The 19486-nt window shown below is 42.0% G+C and overlaps 1 protein-coding gene across 1 annotated transcript in view; it reads right to left on the bottom strand.

Annotated features, from left to right (window-relative positions):
- Positions 1-19486, bottom strand: part of CCNYL1B (cyclin Y like 1B) — a 27904-nt gene extending 8418 nt beyond the window's left edge. The window contains exons 1-8 of the mRNA XM_064382926.1: positions 19345-19486; positions 19122-19295; positions 14453-14515; positions 12101-12135; positions 8325-8425; positions 5323-5358; positions 3215-3266; positions 2504-2623 (exon numbers count right to left, since the gene is read on the bottom strand). Coding sequence (XP_064238996.1) covers positions 2504-2623; positions 3215-3266; positions 5323-5358; positions 8325-8425; positions 12101-12135; positions 14453-14515; positions 19122-19295; positions 19345-19486 — 723 coding nt within the window. The remainder of the gene's footprint in view (positions 1-2503; positions 2624-3214; positions 3267-5322; positions 5359-8324; positions 8426-12100; positions 12136-14452; positions 14516-19121; positions 19296-19344) is intronic.

Raw genomic sequence — 19486 nt, 5'->3', positions numbered from 1 at the left:
GCTCCCCCAGGACATCCTCTCATTTGCTCACAGTGTCATGCCCTGGTGCCAGCTCCTCACCTCCCATCTCTCCTTAACCACCCCCCACCCCCATCACTCACCTGAGACTCCTCTTGCTGAGGTCCCTGGAGCCTTCACACCCACAAACCAGAGCCCTTCACCCCAAGGCTCCACTCCCCAACCTGGACCTAATCTTGTCCAGGGAATTGCCATTGGCCTAGCTCCTGGGGACTAATACTTACATGTGAGTTACCCTCCTCCAATCCGTGTGCAATCCCTCTATGGCTACCTTCACTGGTAGGCTGACTGCATCAGATTCTGGGCCGCCATGTGTCACGGCTCACCTGTAACAGCCTAGTTGCTTCTTAGTCCTCTTCTCTGCCCCAACCCTCCTCCCAGCTATGGTCTACTCTCCCCAAAGCAGTTGGGATAACCTCTAAATTAAGAACACTGAACTCCCCTGCTCAAGATCTACCATTAGTCCCCGCTTCAAACTGAAATAAAACCTTAACTTCATCCTCTGCTCTGCAAGCCAAAGGGCCCTGTGAGCTACAGCACCGCCTGTGCGGCCTCGTCTCTTCCATTCTTTCCTTCATTTCTCTCACAGGCGGGCTCCCTGCTGTCTGTTCCTTGAACACACATGAAATGTGTTCCTCTCAGTCTTGGCACTCATCCCACTGCCTGTAATGCCAGCACTCCTTATCATCCTCGCTTTATAGTCAGGTCACTGCTCAGATGTGACCTCTCTAGAGAGGCTCTTCCTGATCATTCTATCAGAAACAGCGAGCCCCTCCCGTCACTCTCTCTGTATCCTGCTTTATCACTTTGCTATTTGCCATTACCTAAAAAAAGAAATGCTTTCCTCATTAAAACAAATGCCTCATAGAGACAAGGACCGTGCTCGACCTGTCCTCTTCTCTACCCCAGCACTTAGAAGAGTGGCACAGGGTTGGCATCTCAGGGGTATTTATGGAATGGGCAACTTCTTAGCAGCATGTAGCACTGTGACCACAGCCTTTCCTATCATGAACCCTTTGTTCTTATCATTTTTCCCTGCTCTTCCTCCTCCCACTCTGGCCACTTTTCTGGGGGTTTGTCCCTTACATGCTGGTAGTCTTTACAGACCTATCTTTTGTCCATCTTCTCTTTTTTTCCTTTTCCTCAGTAGCTGCGACTATAGGTGTGTCCCACCATGTCCGGCTTTTCCACTTTCATTCTAAACACTTTCTTTGCATTTGAGCAGCTACTCTTTTTTTCTTTTCTTTTCCAGAGTTTTGCTGTTGCTGTGCAGGCTGGAGGGCAGTGGTGCAATCTTGGCTCACTGCAACCTCTGCCTCCCAGGTTCCAAAGATTCTCCTGCCTTAGCCTCCCAAGTAGCTGGGATTACAGGTGTCCACCACCATTCACAGGTAATTTTTTGTACTTTTTAGAAGAGACAGGGTTTCACCATGTTGGCCAGGCTGACCTCGAACTCCTGACCTCAGGTGATCCAACCGACTTGGTCTCCCAAAGAGCTGGGATTACAGGCATGAGCCATCATGACTCGCCTTGAGCAGCTACTCTTACTCTTCATTCCTTACCTCCAGCTCAGATTCATGCTCCAGTCCCATAGATCCAAATCATGACTGCACGTCACTCTGCTATCTCACAGGCACACCAAATTTAGCCGGTATACAGTGAAGTACCCCTTCTTCCAATCCAGCTTTCCCTCCTGCATCAGCTCTCTCTCTCTCTCTCCATCTGGAAGTACCACTCCTGCTTCCCTCCAGCATGTGCCGAGCATTCCCAATGGCTGCAACTCCATGAAATGGCCTGCACCTGATCCAGTGCTCATGGAGAGGTTTCTGTGCAGGTGCCCAGCAGAAGCCTTCGCCCCTAAGCTCTAGCTGGATGCTAAAGGAGAGGGTACTGCTCTAAGTATCCTTTCTCTCCAGGCTGTGTGCTTGACATTCCTCTACAGGTTAGTGTGGGGAGGGGTCAAACAATCCCAGCCATCTGAACAGGACTTTATATTCAGAATGAGTCTCACCACAGGAATTCTGTGAGAACCATGCAGAGGTAAGGACACAGCTATGGCTTGGCAGGCTAACTAGCAAAACCCATGTCCAAGTCTTACTGGTTCCACATTCCTGGGCAATTTCCCGAGCGGGCGCAAGAGGTCACCAGGAACAACAAAGCATTCAGAGCAGCAGCTCCAGGTCAGAACTGTGGGGAAATACAGCCTGGAACTCAGCTTAGACCTACATTGGAATCTGTTGAGGGAGAAACCAGAAGTCTCTCCTGCTGCTTTTAGTAGCAATTATTCTGTGATAAGAAAAGCAATGGTATCATTTCAAAACCTGACAATGATTAAACTCTAAGATGTGTATTTACTTTGCTTGCATAGGTTTCTCTTAAAAGATCTTATGGTAACTTTAGGAACTGACTTTTATTTAGAAACATGGCCATACACTGTGTAGGAGACCAGTTATTAAAGATGCTTTATAGATAAGAAATAGCTTACCAATGCTACGATTGCAGATGGAGCTGTTAGTCTTGTGACTTTAAAAAGATCACAGAAATATTCAAAAATGCAGTCGCATGTGGGATCATCCTCAAAGGATTTCCCTGGAATCTTTTCGTGCTGAAAGAAGAAAAAAGGTAATATAAATATTCATTCAAGAAAACTTCTTAAGTACTCTTAAGATGGGAATGCTCAAATTTGTGCACACGTGTCCCTTACAATAATTTTGCTGGGATAAAATGTCTTTTAGTTCTAAAAATATAAACAGTAGGATCTTAAAATATTTTTGCTTTTCTGTAAACATAGGTGCTAAGGTGGCCCTGTGGCTATCATATGCCTGAAGAAAGAAGTTTTTAAGTTTTTATAGCATTTAACAAATTTAAATTTAAATTGCTTTCTAATTCTATTCACAGAGTTTACGCATATTTGTTAGGACCACTTACAAATATTTATATTGTTTGCTGCTATAAAAAAAATCTTTTAAAATGACACATTTTGTTATTTGGATGGTATGTTTATTCCCCTTAGCACACAAATTAAACAAAGCTGTAAGTCAGCTGTTACTCCAGTGTGTCCAATTTACAACACTCCTTACATAAGATGATTAGACACAACTTAGTGAAGACTTCAAGGTGGATAATTTTGACTTCATCATGAAATAAACACAACCCTATAAGACATAAACAGAACCTCAGAGAAAGTGATACTTACTGAAAATGGATGTATTGGCTCATCAAAAATAGCCAGAGATCTATTCGCATGTCTATAAAAGAAGAATGTGCATTTAAGAAATTAATTCAGGAATTGTTAATATCTTAGTAAAGTATCTGCTGGGAGTAGGGCATGGAGGGTGGAGGGCGATACTTCTTGTCTGCTTTGGTAAAATTTGTTCACCAAAGCAGTTGTTGCTAATTTTCCTCCTGGTCCTGGCCTTCAGAGGGTTTCTTGACCTCTTTTTCATCAGCACATCACATTCTGAACTGGGAAGTCTTTTCTACATTGATGAGCCAGACTTGCCTTTAAATACTGACTCCCGCTAACAGGCAATGGTAATAAGCTGTATCTATTTTTACTCCTCTAACCTCATGGTGGAACACAAGAACATTTTAGAAAGCAGTAGTTGTTGGCAATAAGGATTTTAGAACTTTTTAGAATCAATTAAGAGTTCCCAAATCTTTCTTTATTATACTTTGTGTTTGCTGATGTAATTTGAGTTACAGACTTTATTGCCTTTTTATTTTAAAAGAGGCCAGTCTTTAATGAACTTTAAAAACTAACACATTATGTGATCATTTAGGAAACCAGTGGTTCTCCCAATGTGGTTTGTGGACCCCTGAGATTCCCTAGGAGACCCACGATGTCAAAACTGGTTGTTGTTGTTCTTATTGTTGTTGTTGTTATAGAGTTTTGCTCTTTCACCCAGGATGGAGCACAGTGGTACACACCTGACTCACTGCAGGCTTGACTCCGTGGGCTCAAGCAATCCTCCTGCCTCAGCCTCCCAGGTAGCTGGGACAAAATGTCCACACCACCATGCCCAGCTGATCTTTGTTTTTTGATAGATGGGGAATTGCCACATTGCCCAGGCTGGTCTCAAACACCTGATTCAAAGTAATTCTCCCACCTTGGCCTCCCAAAGTGCTGAGATTCCAGGTGTCAACCACCATGTATGGCCCAAACTGTTCTTACAAGAATACTAATTCAACCTGAGAAGCTGATTGAAAAGAAAACACACAAATAATTTATTACTTTTTAAAAGTATTAAAACATGGATGGCTTTCTCCCTGTTCAACACTTGTAATGACTGTTTAAAAGCAAAAGTGGGTAAAACTGATGGTTTCTCAGTATGAATAAGGGCAGTGGTACCAAATTATATCAGTATTCATTCCACTCTTCACTGCCCCTTGCAGTTTTTATTAAAGAAGCATGTTTCACTGAAGAATGTCCTTGATGAAACATTAAAAATTAATGGTGTTATTAAATCTTGACCTCTCTTTTTAGTATTCTAAGTAGAAAGTTCACATAAAGTGCTTCTGCATACTGAACTATGGTCAGGTTAAAGAAAAGCACTTGTGATTAAATTGCGAGCTGGACAAGCCAATTTTTCACAGAACACCATTTTTATCTGAAAGTATAACTGACTATTGTCCATAAAATTAAGTCGAGTGAGTCTGTCACTTCAAGGAAAATAACAAGTATTTGTCCATAATAAAGCCTAAACTTTCAAGCTAAAAATCAGGACTTTGAAAACTCATATACCTACTACAGTGAGCTTGACAGCATCTCCATGTTTGAAGACATTTTTATAATGGTGGTGATACTAATGACAGTGAGTTTTTGACACTATAAATAAACCAAGTAGCCAATGCATCATATTGTAAAAGCCAGTAAGGGGAAAGATCCATTTATTGTACAAGATCAGTGACTATTAGTGAACGAATTCATTGATATGTACAAACCTGCTATAACTATTTAACCAGTTAGCACTTCTGGAGTTTTGGTGGGGTTAAAGAATACCCACAGTTACCTGGAAGCTTTAAAAATATGCCTTTTTCCTACTACATATTTGCATGAGTCTAGGGCGTCTTTTTACTGCTTCTTTACAAATAAATCGCAAACAAAGACATAAACAAATACACTTTGGAACCCTTAATAATTTAAAAGAGTCTTATGGACCAAAAAACCCACAGATGATTCACGGTAACACTGTAAAATAAGCACTCTACAGCTTATAATGTCTAGAGTTATGACCTGACAGCATGTTTCATATGACACAAAGTGATGAGCTGGAATAACAAGACAGGTTTCAAAGAGCTCACCTGTGCTTTATGTTGTAATATATTGCCAAAGCGATGCTGTGGAGGGAAAAAAAAAATTGTAAGAACTGATTTTATCATTTGTTAGACCTGAAGATATATTTCTGAAGGGGGGGAGGGAACCCTCTCAGTGGCCCTGAAATCCTCTATTCTAAACAGTACCACATGAGCACGTTCCTTTTGTTTTAGTCCTCTGGCTTTACAGCAAAGATAGGAGAACCAGAATACAGGCAATATGCTGTTAGAAGACTTGTGTCTGCAGATGGTTATTATGTATGAATAATGACACAATTTCCCTGTCATTTGCTCTTCTGCCCATAGAACCTTTCATTCTGTACAAGTTACTTATATCTATGTGTACATATGCTTACATTTAGGCCAGACAGTAGTGTTTTGCTTTTTAAGTTGCTAGGCCCTGCATTTTAGCTGATTTAGTTCACCTACTCACCCATTTGTCATTATTTCCCTAAAAGCACAGAATGAATGTGCTTTATACCAAATAAAGTAATTTAAAATCACCTATGCATGATTAGCAGAAAATTTATTAGTAAATATTATAATGCATCCAAAAATCGATGACACTTGTAGCTCTCCTAAAATAAGCAGTACTAAACACACAGCATTAACACCACATCATACAGTATTAATGACAGGTACTTCCACAATAGTTTAAACAATACGAATGAACAAATACAACTCTTTGGATGTATGTTACTATGTTCCAAAGTCATCCACAGATGTTGTGTGTCAGGAAACAGGGGCTTCTCTTTGGTAAGTTCTGTCCTTCCGTTCACCCTCAACATTTAAAATGAGGCTCAGAATAATCTGAGAAGGCAAATTGGAGTTGTAAAAAGTAGGCCTTACAACATTATTAGCATCTATGATAGATATTTTTATAGTGCTTCCAACAGGTTCATCTCCAAATTTTAAGATCACAGAATTTGAAGTTACATGCTGAAAAGGACCACCGAACCTCACATGACACTCCAGGCACCACCCATTTTACAATTAAGAGAACCAAGGCTTAAAACTGATTTGCCCAAGGTCCCCGAACAGTGTTCCTGTGAACTGCAGGTGTTCACAAAACACTATGGTATGGTATAAATTGAAGCATATGCACATATAGATAGAAATGACTCGCACAGATGAAAAGCCTTATGGGTAGAAAGGAGAGCAAATGACAGGGAAAAGATGTAATTTTTATATTAGAACCATCACTTTTTCACACAAAGGAAGCAGTAGCCTCCACATGTGCTGCACACTGGATCACCCGGGGAGCTTTAAACAGGGCCTCAATGTCAGCTGGAGACATTCTGATTTAATTGCTGTTGGGTATGCTTTAGGCATCAGGGTTGTTGGTAAAGTTCCCCAGGTGATTCTGATGTGCAGCAAAGTTTGGGAATGACTGAATTAGGGTTAAGATCAGAATCATCTGGGACGCTTTTAGCCATATAATGATGTCTCACATACTTCCCCATTTTCCTAAAAGGCTTGCGAGTGCCGAGAGAGGAAGGGAAGGTGGAGCTGGGAAGATGCATGTGTTTGCAGACATATATTTTGAAGAAACAGTATAAGTGATTCTAATATGGCTCACTTCTTCCATTGAGAACAACGCTCTACTAACGATGATATACATTTTTCAAAATCTTTCCTAAAAGCCAATTTGCTATATTAACGTGCTCAGTAAACTTTATTTCATCAAAAGCAAATATACCAAATAATCCCTTCTAAAACTGGAGTGTAAATTAAAACTTACTGTGCTTCAAAAACAGATTTCTAGTCCAGGCATGGTAGCTCATGCCTGTAATCATAGCATTTTGGGAGGCTGACTTGGGTGTATTGCTTGAGCCCAGGAGTTTGAATCCAGTCTAGCCAACACAGCAAATCTCCTTCTCCAGAAAAGAAAATATATATATTTCAATTTTTAAAAAAACTTGTAAAATTTAGACTACGCTGGAAGAAAAAGCAGGACTTTGACTTGTTTGAACAAGGGTAAGCTTAAAAACTACTTTTGAACTGCATAGCGAAACATTAGGATCTTTTGAAATCAGAAGAAGCCAGGGACTCTAGCCAAAGAAGGTGGCTTTTTACTTAGGACTGAGTACGAACATTAGGTGATGACACCAGAGAGGTCAAAGCTCAGGGCTTTAGACACAGGTAGAGTCCAGTTCTTGCTGAAACACAATTGGATCTCAAGTATTGTTATACATGAGAGAGGAAAGTCACATTATTATGAGTATAAACTGCCATTTTTCATTAAAGCAGAAGTTACTGACAAGTTAGCTTAAAAACTACTACATTAGAGACAAAATTAAGCTTGTAACTTAGTCATGTTTATAGACTGGAAAGTCAAGTTAGGGATAAGGAGATTAACATTCTGAGGTACCGCTTGTCAAACTGTTTTCTGAAAATCAACACTCATAAGCGAAGGAGATGTTAATCATGTTTCCTGGACATCTCCATTGGAGCTGGCTTTTTAAACCAACTTGAACCCATCTTTCAAGGGCGTTTAGAAGGGCATCTCTGATCGTGGCCTATGAAGTGCTGGTGCATGATGGGAAATTTTAAATACAGATACACTATGGTGCCATGGAGGACAAACTGTTCCTTCTTCCAAGAGTAGTTTCCAAAGTAGCGCCCATCATCTTAGGCCTATGGCCCATAAAGAACTAAGAATTTTTCCTAGAAACATCCAATAAAAAGCACCTCTCCTGTCCATTAGGTTCAATACTGTCATAACATAAATGCATCAAATAAATAGCCATGCTTTTGCTGGGATTGCTTATTTGCTAACTGGCTTTCCCTTTTACCACGCAGTGTCTAAGATTAAAAGAGAAACAGAAAATTCGTATTAGGTCCTGAAAAATCCATATATCATTGATATCAACTTCTTCAACTGCTTGCTGAAAAGGGCAACCAAATGGCTGAAATAACAGCGGATGGCTGGGATGCTTTTAGCATACGGGGGTCTGTCACTCGGCCCTTGGCAGCCTCGTTGTACTCACCTATCTAGTATGTGGCTGAGATTGGGCTTGCTGACTGTGCTGTTATCTAGCAATATGGTGGAACACGAGCTGTATTTTCTATCAAGATGCCACGGAGGTATCTGAAGAAGAAGGAAGATAGAGAAAAATATCAAAGGAGGCTGAACTTACAAAAGTGTGGGTTTTTTCCCTTTGTCAAAATGTCAAACAATAAAGCATTAAGGTATTTATTATACCCTGTGACCTGCCTGAGTGTGGTATTACGTGCAGCTCTATGGGAAACTCATTGGAGGCTCTTAACTTTCAGAGATGATGTTTGAGAAACGGGTTATAAAATGCTGTCTTTGATATGACACCGATCATCAAACCTGGCAAGCCTCTATGATAAATTCCCTTTATAAATAATGAGAAACATTTAAAATGGGATTTCACGTTTTTTTCTTATGCAGTAAAAAACACTGAGATTTTCTATTTCTGTTATTCATTAACTGCAACAAAATGTCATCCATTAAATAATATTGACACGAGAGCATTTGATGGCAGTAAATGAAGACCTAATACTACATTTACTAAGTTACTAATCCTAAGTGTGTGCATTCAAGAGACAGTGTGATGGAACCAGCGTGTTAGAGTCAGAGACTGTGTGTGCCAGAGCTGCTCAGTCACCAAACAAGTGAGGGGCCGTACGTCTCCCTGGGCCTGTTTCCCTGTGGGAGGATGGAAAAAGTACTGCTTTAAGACTCTCTCACATCCAAAAATCAGATGATGAAAACAACTTTGGGAATTTCACTTTCACTTCACGTTTACATAAGACTGCTATTACACTACTCAAATGACAACTTCTGACAATACTCTGCATTCATTTCAAAAGTTAATTGATTTCATTCTTTAAGTTATTTGATGCACATTATGGCACATTCCTGCCTCACTCGTGCTGCTCTCTGTCTGGAATATTGATTCCTTTCCCCCTTGTCCCAGCAAGCTTGACCTCATCCTCCTGGGATCCCTTTGCCTGCAGCCACACCACAAAACATTTCTGGTTTTGTGTACCTATCAGTCTAATTCACTGTGTGTTACATGATACAATTGCCTGCAGAGCATCCCCTCATGAGGAAGTGAGCCTCTCCAGGGGAGGGAGGACCCCTTCTCTCCTACCTGCAGCTGCTGAGCACAGAATGTGGGAGAAATTAAGGAGTTCAATAAGAGCTTGACAAATATTTAAATCAGTTACAATTTGGAAAGTAAATCTTCCTACAGATACAAATCAGTGAAAATTCATCCACAGTGCTATCAGAGATATGACAGTGAACCTTTTGAGCCCTGTAGAAAATAAACTATCTCTAAAACACTTTCAAAGTATCTATTCATTTGTTGAGAGTGCAATAGTCAATACGGAAACTGCCTCAACTATGTTAAATAAGTGTTCCTCCCGGCCAGGTGAGGTGGTTTACTCCTGTAATCCCAGCACCTTGGGAGGCTGAGGTGAGTGGATCACACGGTCAGGAGTTCAAGACCAGCCTGGACAAGATGGTGAAACCCCCATCTCTACTAAAAATACAAAAATTAGCCAGGCGTGGTGTTGGGTGGCTGTAATCCCAGCTATTCAGGAGGCTAAGGCAGAGAATTGCTTGAATCCCAGAGGCGGAGGTTGCAGTGAGCTGAGACTGTGCCACTGCATTCCAGCCTGGGTGACAGAGCAGGACTCCATCTCAAATTAAAAAAAAAATAGGAAGTGAGAGAGAAAGAGAGAGAGAGAGAGAGAAAAAGAAAGAAAGAAAATGCTCTTCCTTAAAAATAGTCCCAGTGGCCAAATGCCAGTCACCGAATTGTTGAAAAGATCAACAGCATTATTTAAAATCACAAAATACTCATTATTTTAACTGGAAAAAAAACTAACTCAGATGAGCCTTGCTTCCTCCTCTTAATATGCTTGTTTGCATCATGTTATCGCACTCTTCCGTCAGGGTCCCTCACAAACACATTAGAGACAGAACAGGTTTGGATCTACTACTAATGAGCTAGTAAGAACAAAAAGGCAGGGTAGGGAGAAGATCTAGTGGTTGTTTATAAAACTACACTGCATTTAAACATTGCCAGTAGCCAATAATCAGAAATATCCATAGAGTCCAACAGCATTTTGCTGCTTCAGATGCTTTTTACTGCAAATTCACTTATTTCTTAACCAAAATCCAAGATGTTTTTGAACAATATTACTATTTGATGGACCAAATTACCCTTTAAGATAGAAATGTTTTAACTCTAGCTAAACTCTGTTTCTTAAGCTATTCTGTTATAGTTTACATTAACAGTGTATGTGTGTCAATGAATATACTTTTATTGTCTCAAAAACAAATATGGCATAAAAAATAAAAATGGACTCATTCAGACACTTTCATTCAAAGGGAAAGAAGGTATCCCTTAAGGTCACTACTATTAGGGGTAATGCAGCGTAATACTTTAACATAACAAAAGTCCATTCTGAGGAAAATTCCATATATGAGAATAAAAATAACAGGAAAAAAGCATCAAAACACAGACTAGTTGGTACAGCTTTAGGTGATATCTGTCTATATATCATTGATATCAATGATATACAACTACAAACTAGACAGATGGAAACATTGATTACATATGACGTATCACACAATGGCAATACTTTCAAAAACAGTATAACAAAAATGTAATAGAAAAATGTCTTCAAGCCATGACATTTAGTTTTCAATCTAGAATTTTATACTCTATATCAAAGGAGGGGTTTTAAGAAAGCGCAGATCTCTAAACATGTGTGTCCATGAGCCTTTCCTCAGAAACTGTGCTCCAGCACCACTGGGGAGTAACACAAGGCAGAGGGCAATGCACAGTCTAGGACTCAGGGACCCAACAGTAGTGGTCCCAGAAGATTTCGGAGAGAGCTCCCAGGCCAACAGGCACAGGGCAGCCTAGGAAAACACAGTCTATCCTGAGGAGGATAATGAAAAGCCAAGGAAACTTGCTTCAGGAAAAAAACATGGAATGTATTTTTTTAGTAGATAAAACATATTTTTGATAGGCATGTGACAAATGTTACAACTCTTGGGGAAGAATAGTTTTTAGAGAGCCAAAGGAATATAGTCAGAAAATCAATTCCACACACACACACAAATGAAGGATGTGAAAACAAAGAGACCAGCCGGAGGCTAATGGTCGCATTTGGCTTCATGAGCCATCACCGGCTAGGAAAAGGGAGGTTATCTGGGAGAAGTGCAGAAGTGTTCAGGTTTCAGAAATATTTAAGAGAAAGAATGAAGGATGTACAAGGAGGAGGCACACTCAGAACATTATATGACTCAGCAGTGAATAATATGTGCATAGTCGTAATCATCTAAATATCAATTCATGATTTAATTAAAAATGTGTTACAGGTGGAAGAAACAGGGAGGGAAATAAGGTCACAGTGGAGTGAGGATGCTACGCTTTCAGCTATGACGACAGGGAGTCAGCAGAAAGTGTTGAAAATGGACTCAGCTATTTTCAATTTTATTTGATTTTAAAAGAGTAAATATTTAAGGCAGATCTTTATATCACAACCAAATTATTTAAATTTAACTTAAATGTCAGACAGCATTAAAAATGGGCACAGTAAGTTAAAGACTTTCCTGCATAAATCTGACACTTAGGAAAATAGAAAAGGGTTAGAAAATTCACCAAAAAAGGATCATGCTAACAGCACTGGGTCCCTGTTACATTTCTAAGGAATCATGACAGATAGACTTTTAATTTAAACAATTAATTTCTTAACTTTTCAAAAGCTTACTCACAGAATATAGGCGAAAGCTTCTCCTCTTTCCTTGCACTAAAAATAAAAATATAACCAATCAATTCTTGTATAATAAAATACCATAGAATAAAAGTAGTTGCTAATCATCTGATCATCACTATATAAAACAAGATCAATCTGATTATCACTATATAAAAATAAATCAACTTTTAAAAAATTTTAAATTTAAACAAAATTTAACATTTAAATAATCTGGCATGATGAATCTCATAATGCAAAATTTAAAAACACAGTTTTACTTTTTGACCTAACACATATTCTATTACGTTCAAATGAAAGAATCCCCATGTACATAAGGAAAGGCAAAGCAAATTAGGTTAGGAAATGTGTTTGCCCTCCAAATCTCATGTTGAAATATAATCCCCAGTGTTGGAGGGGGGGAGTCTTTGGATCACGGGGGCAGATCCCTCATGAATGCCTTAGCACCATCCCCTTGGTGATGAGTGAGTTCCTGTTCTGAGTTCATGCGTGATCTTCTTGGGGTTTTGTTGTTGTTACTGTTGTTGTTCTGAGACGGGGTCTCACTCTGATGCTCAGGCTGGAGTACAGTGGTGTGATTATGGTTCACCGCAGTCTTAACCTCCTGGGCTCAAGTGATCCTCCCACCTTCCCCTCTAGAGTAGCTGGGGCTGAGGGCATGGACCACCACATCTGGCTAATTTTTAAATTTTTCATAGAGACATGGTCTCACTACGTTGGCCCAAGGTGGTCTCAAACTCCAGGATCAAGTGATCTGCCCGTCTCAGCACCCCAAAGTGCTGGGATTGCAAGTGTCAGCCACTGCACCTGGCCTGATCTGCTTATTTAAAAGCCTGCAGCACCTCCCTCTCTCTCTTGCTCCTTTTCTTACCATGTGGAAGATGACTTCTTCACCTTCCACCACAATAATTAGCTTCTTGAGGCCCTTGCCAGAAGCACATGCTAGCACCACACCTCCTGTACAGCCTGTAGAACTGTGAGCCAATAAAGCCTCTTTTCTTTATAAATTATCCCATCTCAAGTATTCCTTCATAAAAATGCCAAAATGTGGGGGGGACAGATGAGAAATTTAGCTAATAAAAACTTTTACCTATTGTATTTCTGAACCCCTGTGCAGCACTGTTTTGTTTTCTGATTCTACATTTACACATAGCTTACTTTCATTACCAGGATCTAACAGCTGACAGCTCTAAGAACCAGTTTCTGGCCAGGAGTCAATCTGGAGATGCACTAGAATAAGCATCCCTAATGACCTCTCGGTCATCTGTTCATACATTACTGAAAAAATAAATGGGTCTTTACTCAACTGAAAGGTAGCCTATCGTAAACTTCAATGTCAAAATGAGTGTGCCAACCTAACTGAACAGGGTACCCTCAGCACACACAATCATTTTGTTCTAAAAAAGGTCCAAAGAACAAAAGCTCCAAAGAGGGACTTGGGCCACACTTTCTTCCCTACAATGCCTCCTCCTTTCAAGTTGAACTGGTCCCATTGACACACATTTCTCACCACTGAAGTGACAGGGGCAGGGGATCGGTTTTCTTCTACTTCCATACACTCTATGTGTGAGAAGCCCATGGCTCTTGGAAGAAACTGAAAAATATAACAATCCTAACCAGAAATTACTAGCTCAAGTCAGACAAAGTCCACACAAACTATGAAGATGCAGTTAAAATTAACTGAAAAACATGGTGTGTGGCTTTTTTGAAAATAAAGTAAGATAACAGAACATTATGAAATATAAGCAACAGTACAGAAAAATCCTACCCTTCTAATTCTCATCCTAAAACAGGCAGGATTTGGAAACTTCACACTAGTTTCACACACTAAGGCTAATATGGAAAACAGCACAGGGTATGTTACATTTCTATTACATTCCAATCAAAAAGGTCTAGCATTGACTTGGATGTGACAGTGGTTAGAGCACTGTGAAAAAAGAGGCCAAAATCACAGATCCAATCTAGAACAATGGATTCTTTTGATTTGCTCAAGTGAAATCCAAGCTGTGGCCTAAATCCTATCAGTCATTATTAAAACACACCCTTTAGAGCAAGGGAAAAATGGCAAAGACGTAGGAAGAAAAAGGCATAAATCCATGACTACTAAACTAAATCATGTGGCCAATTAATTGTGTTGGTAAAAATGTCACCAAATGTGTAAACACAAAGTCTGTATGTTTCCATAAACAGTGACAACTGAAGGAAATCACATCACATATGAAAAGAAGACAAGTAAATCTATGAAAAGTTGAACATTTTTAATTCATATCTGAGTTTCTCTAAATACTTCCTGTAATACACAAGACAGAAAATGTTTCGGTTTTCCCTGAAGGCAGAAACAACATTGTCTCACCACCACTCAGTTGATACTTTCTCAGGAAGAGTGTGCTTGCCCTTGGATGGTCAGAAGCAGTATCTGTAGAGGAAGAAGAGGAAACAATGTCACAAGTGAGGTGAGTAAAAAAGATTCTTTTTAAAGCTACATAACCATTTTAATCACTTTTAACAGTCTTGAGAAGAGCTTTTAGTAATAAATGTCAAGAAAATAAGGGCACCAATGTCCCAATTCTACTGGAGAATGCAAAAATCACAGAATCTCTCCATGCATGTGGAATAAAACCAGGCTGGGGCTGGGACTTCTTTTTCAAACTTGCACCTAAATAAACGGATGCAACTTTTAGATGAATCACATATAGGCCCTCCTCCCTCCACTTATCAAATATAACCACCTTCCTCTAGGCTGCTATTACCAGCACATTTCAGGGAAAGTCTCAAGCAGTAAGAGATGCTGTGGCCAATTACTGTGGTCAGACACTGGCTCAATATTTCAAGTGTCTTCAAACAAAGAGCTGTTTTGGGCAAAAACAGTTTTTTAAACAGACAAAGTCTCACTCTGTTGCCCAGGCTGGAGTGGTGCAATGGTGAGATGGAGCCAGCATAACTCACTGAAGGCTCAAACTCCTGGGCTCAAGAGATTCTCTTGCAGCTGGGACTGTGGGTGCAAGCCACCACACCTGGCTAATTTTTAACCATTTTTTTCTAGAGACAGGGTCAAATGAGACATACCTGTAAATGTGTTATAAATTCCAAAAAATGATATGAAGAGTCTATTTTGGGCCCTCATCCAACACTACCCATCTGCTACCTGGGGTGTGAAAGCACTCAGAGGCTTACCTTACACCACCAAACAAACAAAAGCTTTCACAAGCACTTGCATGCTTTGTGTAGAAAGGCACAATTCATTCACATACTATCTTTGTTCATTCTTTCACCATTTTTGAATATTCTGAGAGAACAATACCTTTCAGCTACAAAGTCACATTCATCATGAAGCTTAATTATTCTAACATTTAAATAAATTAAGAGGCCAACCAAACTAAACAGAAGAGCTGTAAGACACTTCCTCTACAGCAACGAAATCTGTAGCATACATTTTCTATTTGGAAAACTTAGCTTTCCGCCAGCCTGGGGTTGAGAAAGGGGCCAGAACTGGGCAATGGGGTAGGGAGGAGGAAAGAAACCATGAGATGCAGCAGGGAAAAAGAATGAAGGGTGGGGGCAGGCATGAGGCAGGGCCAGTCCTCCTGCCTGGTGCATGGGCCTGGGAAAGCTGGCTAGGGGCAGGAGGGAGGAGCCCGAGGCTGTGGATGCCTCTGGGGTGAGGGGAGGGGTGAGAACTGATATCAGTGTCAGCCAGAGGCATGCCTGAGGGCAAACAGTATCATTCATTGCCTTACATTTGGGCATCTCCCGGTTGCTGATGTGCTGCAGGTCAGGGCCATCGCCGGCTCCCAAATCCCATAGGGCAGGCTTCACAGCAGTAGGGTCTGGCGCTTCCACCACCTCCCCCTCAATGATGTTACAGCTGCAGATCGGTTCTGCCCAGTGCACCCTGTGCTGCTTCTGCTTGGGTCTGGCATTGGGGAGCGCCAAGATCCCTCTGCCCGGCCTCTGCTCCTCTCTGCCTTGGTCTGCACTTATGCTTGACACTGCCTCATAGACGTCACTGATGACAGACACCTGCGCACACAACCAACTCGGGACAAAAATGGGTCTGGAACGGGTGTTGGACATGTTCTTTCTGTCTTGGCCTGCACCTTTGCTTGCCACCGCCTCACTGATGTCAGAGCTGAAGGACAGATCCTCAGACTGCCTACGCCGACCTCGCCTGCGCCTGACTTTGGGGCGCAAGCAACAGCTCAGCGTGTTCCCCATGGGGCACCTTGGCTCCTCTCCAGCAACTTGGACCTTCCTTTGCCTCCCAGTCTGCAGAGTTCAGCACTTCACCTCTTTCAAACACAGGCACGCTGGCAGGGCCAGCCCCTGGCTACGGGGCTGCACCCCACTAACAGCTCACTCCCCGCCTCAGCTGCCTCCCCTGAGATGACTGGTCTGAAGGGAACCTGCTTGATTTAAAATGGGTCTAGATACAACAAGCCTGAGAGCGGAGATTTCGGAGAAGACAGTACACACGGACTTCCTCCTTCCACTGTTTGCTACCAACTGAAGGAGGTTGCCCTACCAACCACCAGAGTTCCAACCTGGTGCCCAGGAACCAATCAGAGTCTCCTCCAACCTGGTGCCCAGGAACCAATCAGAGGCGTCCCCACCCTCATTGTGATGTGGAAGCCCAGGCACGTGGCTCACCAGGCCCCACCCTGTTGGCAGCCCCGCCCCCAACCTGCTGGCTTCTGGGAGCTTTCAGGTTTCTCCACTGTGATGACCTTCCTAGAGATCATCACCTTACAATGAATTATACTAAAATTACTGTAACTCGGGAGGCTGAGGCAGGAGAATTGCTTGAACCTGGGAGGCGGAGGTTGCAGTGAGCCGAGATTGTGCTGCTGCACTCCAGTCTAGTGACAAGACCGAGACTCTGTCTCAAAAAAAGAAAAAAAAAACCTCAACGAAATACTGACAAACCAAATCCAGCAACACATCAAAAAGTCAGTCTACCATGATCAAGTAAGCTTTATTCCTGCAAGACTGGTTCAGCATATGCAAATCAATAAATGTGATTCATCACATAAACTGAACTAAAAACAAAAATCACATGGTCATCTCAAAAGATGCAGAAAGGCTTTCCATAAAATTCAGCATCTATCATGTTAAAAATCCTCAAAACACTAGGCATTGAAGAAACGTATCACAAAATAGTAAGAGCCATCTATAACAAACCCACAGCCACCATCATACCAAATGGGCAAAAGCTGGAACCATTCCCCAGAGAACCAGAACAAGACTAGGATGTCAACTATTCAACACAGTACCAGAAGTCCTAGCCAGAGCAACCAGGCAAGAGAAAGAAACAAAAGCCATCCAAGGAGGAGAGAGGAAGTGAAATATCTCTTTTCACAAACAATGTAACAATATGATTCCATACCTAGAAATCCCTTCAGTCCCTGCCCAAAGGCTCCTAGAACAGATAAATAACTTCAGTTGTTTATCAAGTCTCAGGATACAAAAGCAATGTACAAAAAGTGGCATTCTTTTTCTCTCCAAGGATGTGGAGAAAAAGGAACATGTATATCCTGCAGGTGGGAGTGTAAATTAGTTCAACCATTGTCAAAACCTATGTGGCAATTCTTCAATGGCATTCCTCAGTGGCATCTCTATACACCAACAACGTCCAAGCCGAGAGCCAAATCAATTCTGCAGCCCCATTCGTAACAGCCACAAGAAGAACGAAATACCTAGGAATACAACTAACCATGGAGGTGAAAGATCTCTACAGCGAGAATTATAAAACACTGCTGTAAGAAATCGGAGATGATGGCTGGGCGCGGTGGCTCTCGCCTGTAATCCCAGCACCCCGGGAGGCCGAGGCAGGCAGATCACCTGAGGTCAGGAGTTCGAGACCAGCCTGACCAACATGGAGAAACACCATCTTTACTAAAAATACAAAGTTAGCCAGGTGTGGTGGTGCATACCTGTAATCCCAGCCACTAGAGAGGCTGAGGCAGGAGAATCACTTGAACCTGGGAGGTGAATGTTGCAGTGAGCTGAAATCGTGCCATTGCACTCCAGCCTGGGTAACAAGAGCGAAACTCCATCAGAAAGGAAGGAAGGAAAGAAGGAAGGGAAGAAAGAAAGAAAGGGAGGGAGGGAGGGAAGGAACGAAAGAAGGAAGGAAGGATAGAAAGAAAGAAAGCAGCGATGATACAAACCCACGGAACAACATTCTATGCTCGTGAATGGGAAGAAATAATGTTAAAATGGCCTTACTGCCCAAAGTAATTTACAGATTCAATACTATTATATCAAACTACCAAGTCATTTTTCACAGAATGAGAAAAGAAATTATTTTAAAACTTATATAAAACCAAAAAGTAGTCTGAATAGCTAAAGATATCTTAAACAAAAAGAATACAGCTGGAGGCAACACACTACCTAACTCTTCAAACTATACTGGCTAGCCATATGCAGAGGATTCAAACTGGACCACTTCCTTTTATCATATAAAAAATCAATTTAAGATGAATTAAAGACCTACATTACAAAATCTAAAACTGTAAAAATCCTAAACAAAAACCCACCAGGACACACCATTCTGGACATAAAGCATAGCCAATTTTTCAAGACCAAGTCTCCAAAAGCAATTGCAACAAAAACATAGACACATGGGACCTAAGTAAGCTAAAGAGATTATGCTTAGCAGAAGAAATTATCAACAGAGCAAGCAGACAACCTGCAGAATGGGAGAAAATTTTTGCAAACTATGCACCTGACAAAAGTGTCATCCAGAATCTATAAAGAAATTAAACACAATTTTAAGCAGAAAACAACCCCATTAAAAAATGGACAAAAGACAAGAACAGACACTTCTCAAAAGACATTCATGGGGTCCGCGGCGGCCGGGCGCCGGCAGGAGCGGACAGGGCGAGGCGAAGGCCCGGGCCGGGGGACGGGGTGGGGAATCGAGAACGGGGTGGGAGAGCTAGGCTCGGCGGGGGCGAGGCCCGGGCCGGGCAGGACGATGGAGGAGGCGCTGCTCTCCACCCCCATCAACCCCAACAACTTACCCGCCAAACTGTGGCGTGGCGTCTGGTCAACAGTCCGCGCTACTCCTCCATCAGCTGGGACGGCCGCGGCAAGGGGCTGCTCATCGACCAGCCGCTCTTCGAGGCCGAGCTGCTCAGCCCGCCATGGCCGGGGGGCGGCGGCGTGGTCGCGGGGGCCGAGGCCGAGTCCGAGGTCTTCAAAACCACCAACTTCACCAGATTCATCCGTCAGCTCAACCGCTACGGCTTCCGCAAGGTGGTGCTCGGCGGGCCGGGTGCGGCAGGGCCGGGCGGAGACTGGGGCCGGGGGGCGGCGGCGTGGTCGCGGGGGCCGGGGCCAGGGCCGAGCCCGAGCTCTTCAAAACCACCAACTTCACTAGCGTCAT

This window comes from Aotus nancymaae, unplaced genomic scaffold (assembly GCF_030222135.1).
Source record: "Aotus nancymaae isolate 86718 unplaced genomic scaffold, 86718_ANA_hifiasm-v0.15.2.pri h1tg000030l, whole genome shotgun sequence".
In the NCBI taxonomy this organism is placed as follows: Eukaryota; Metazoa; Chordata; class Mammalia; order Primates; family Aotidae; genus Aotus; species Aotus nancymaae.
Note: the sequence above shows the minus strand (reverse complement) of the source record. Positions and strands in the feature narration are given on the sequence as shown.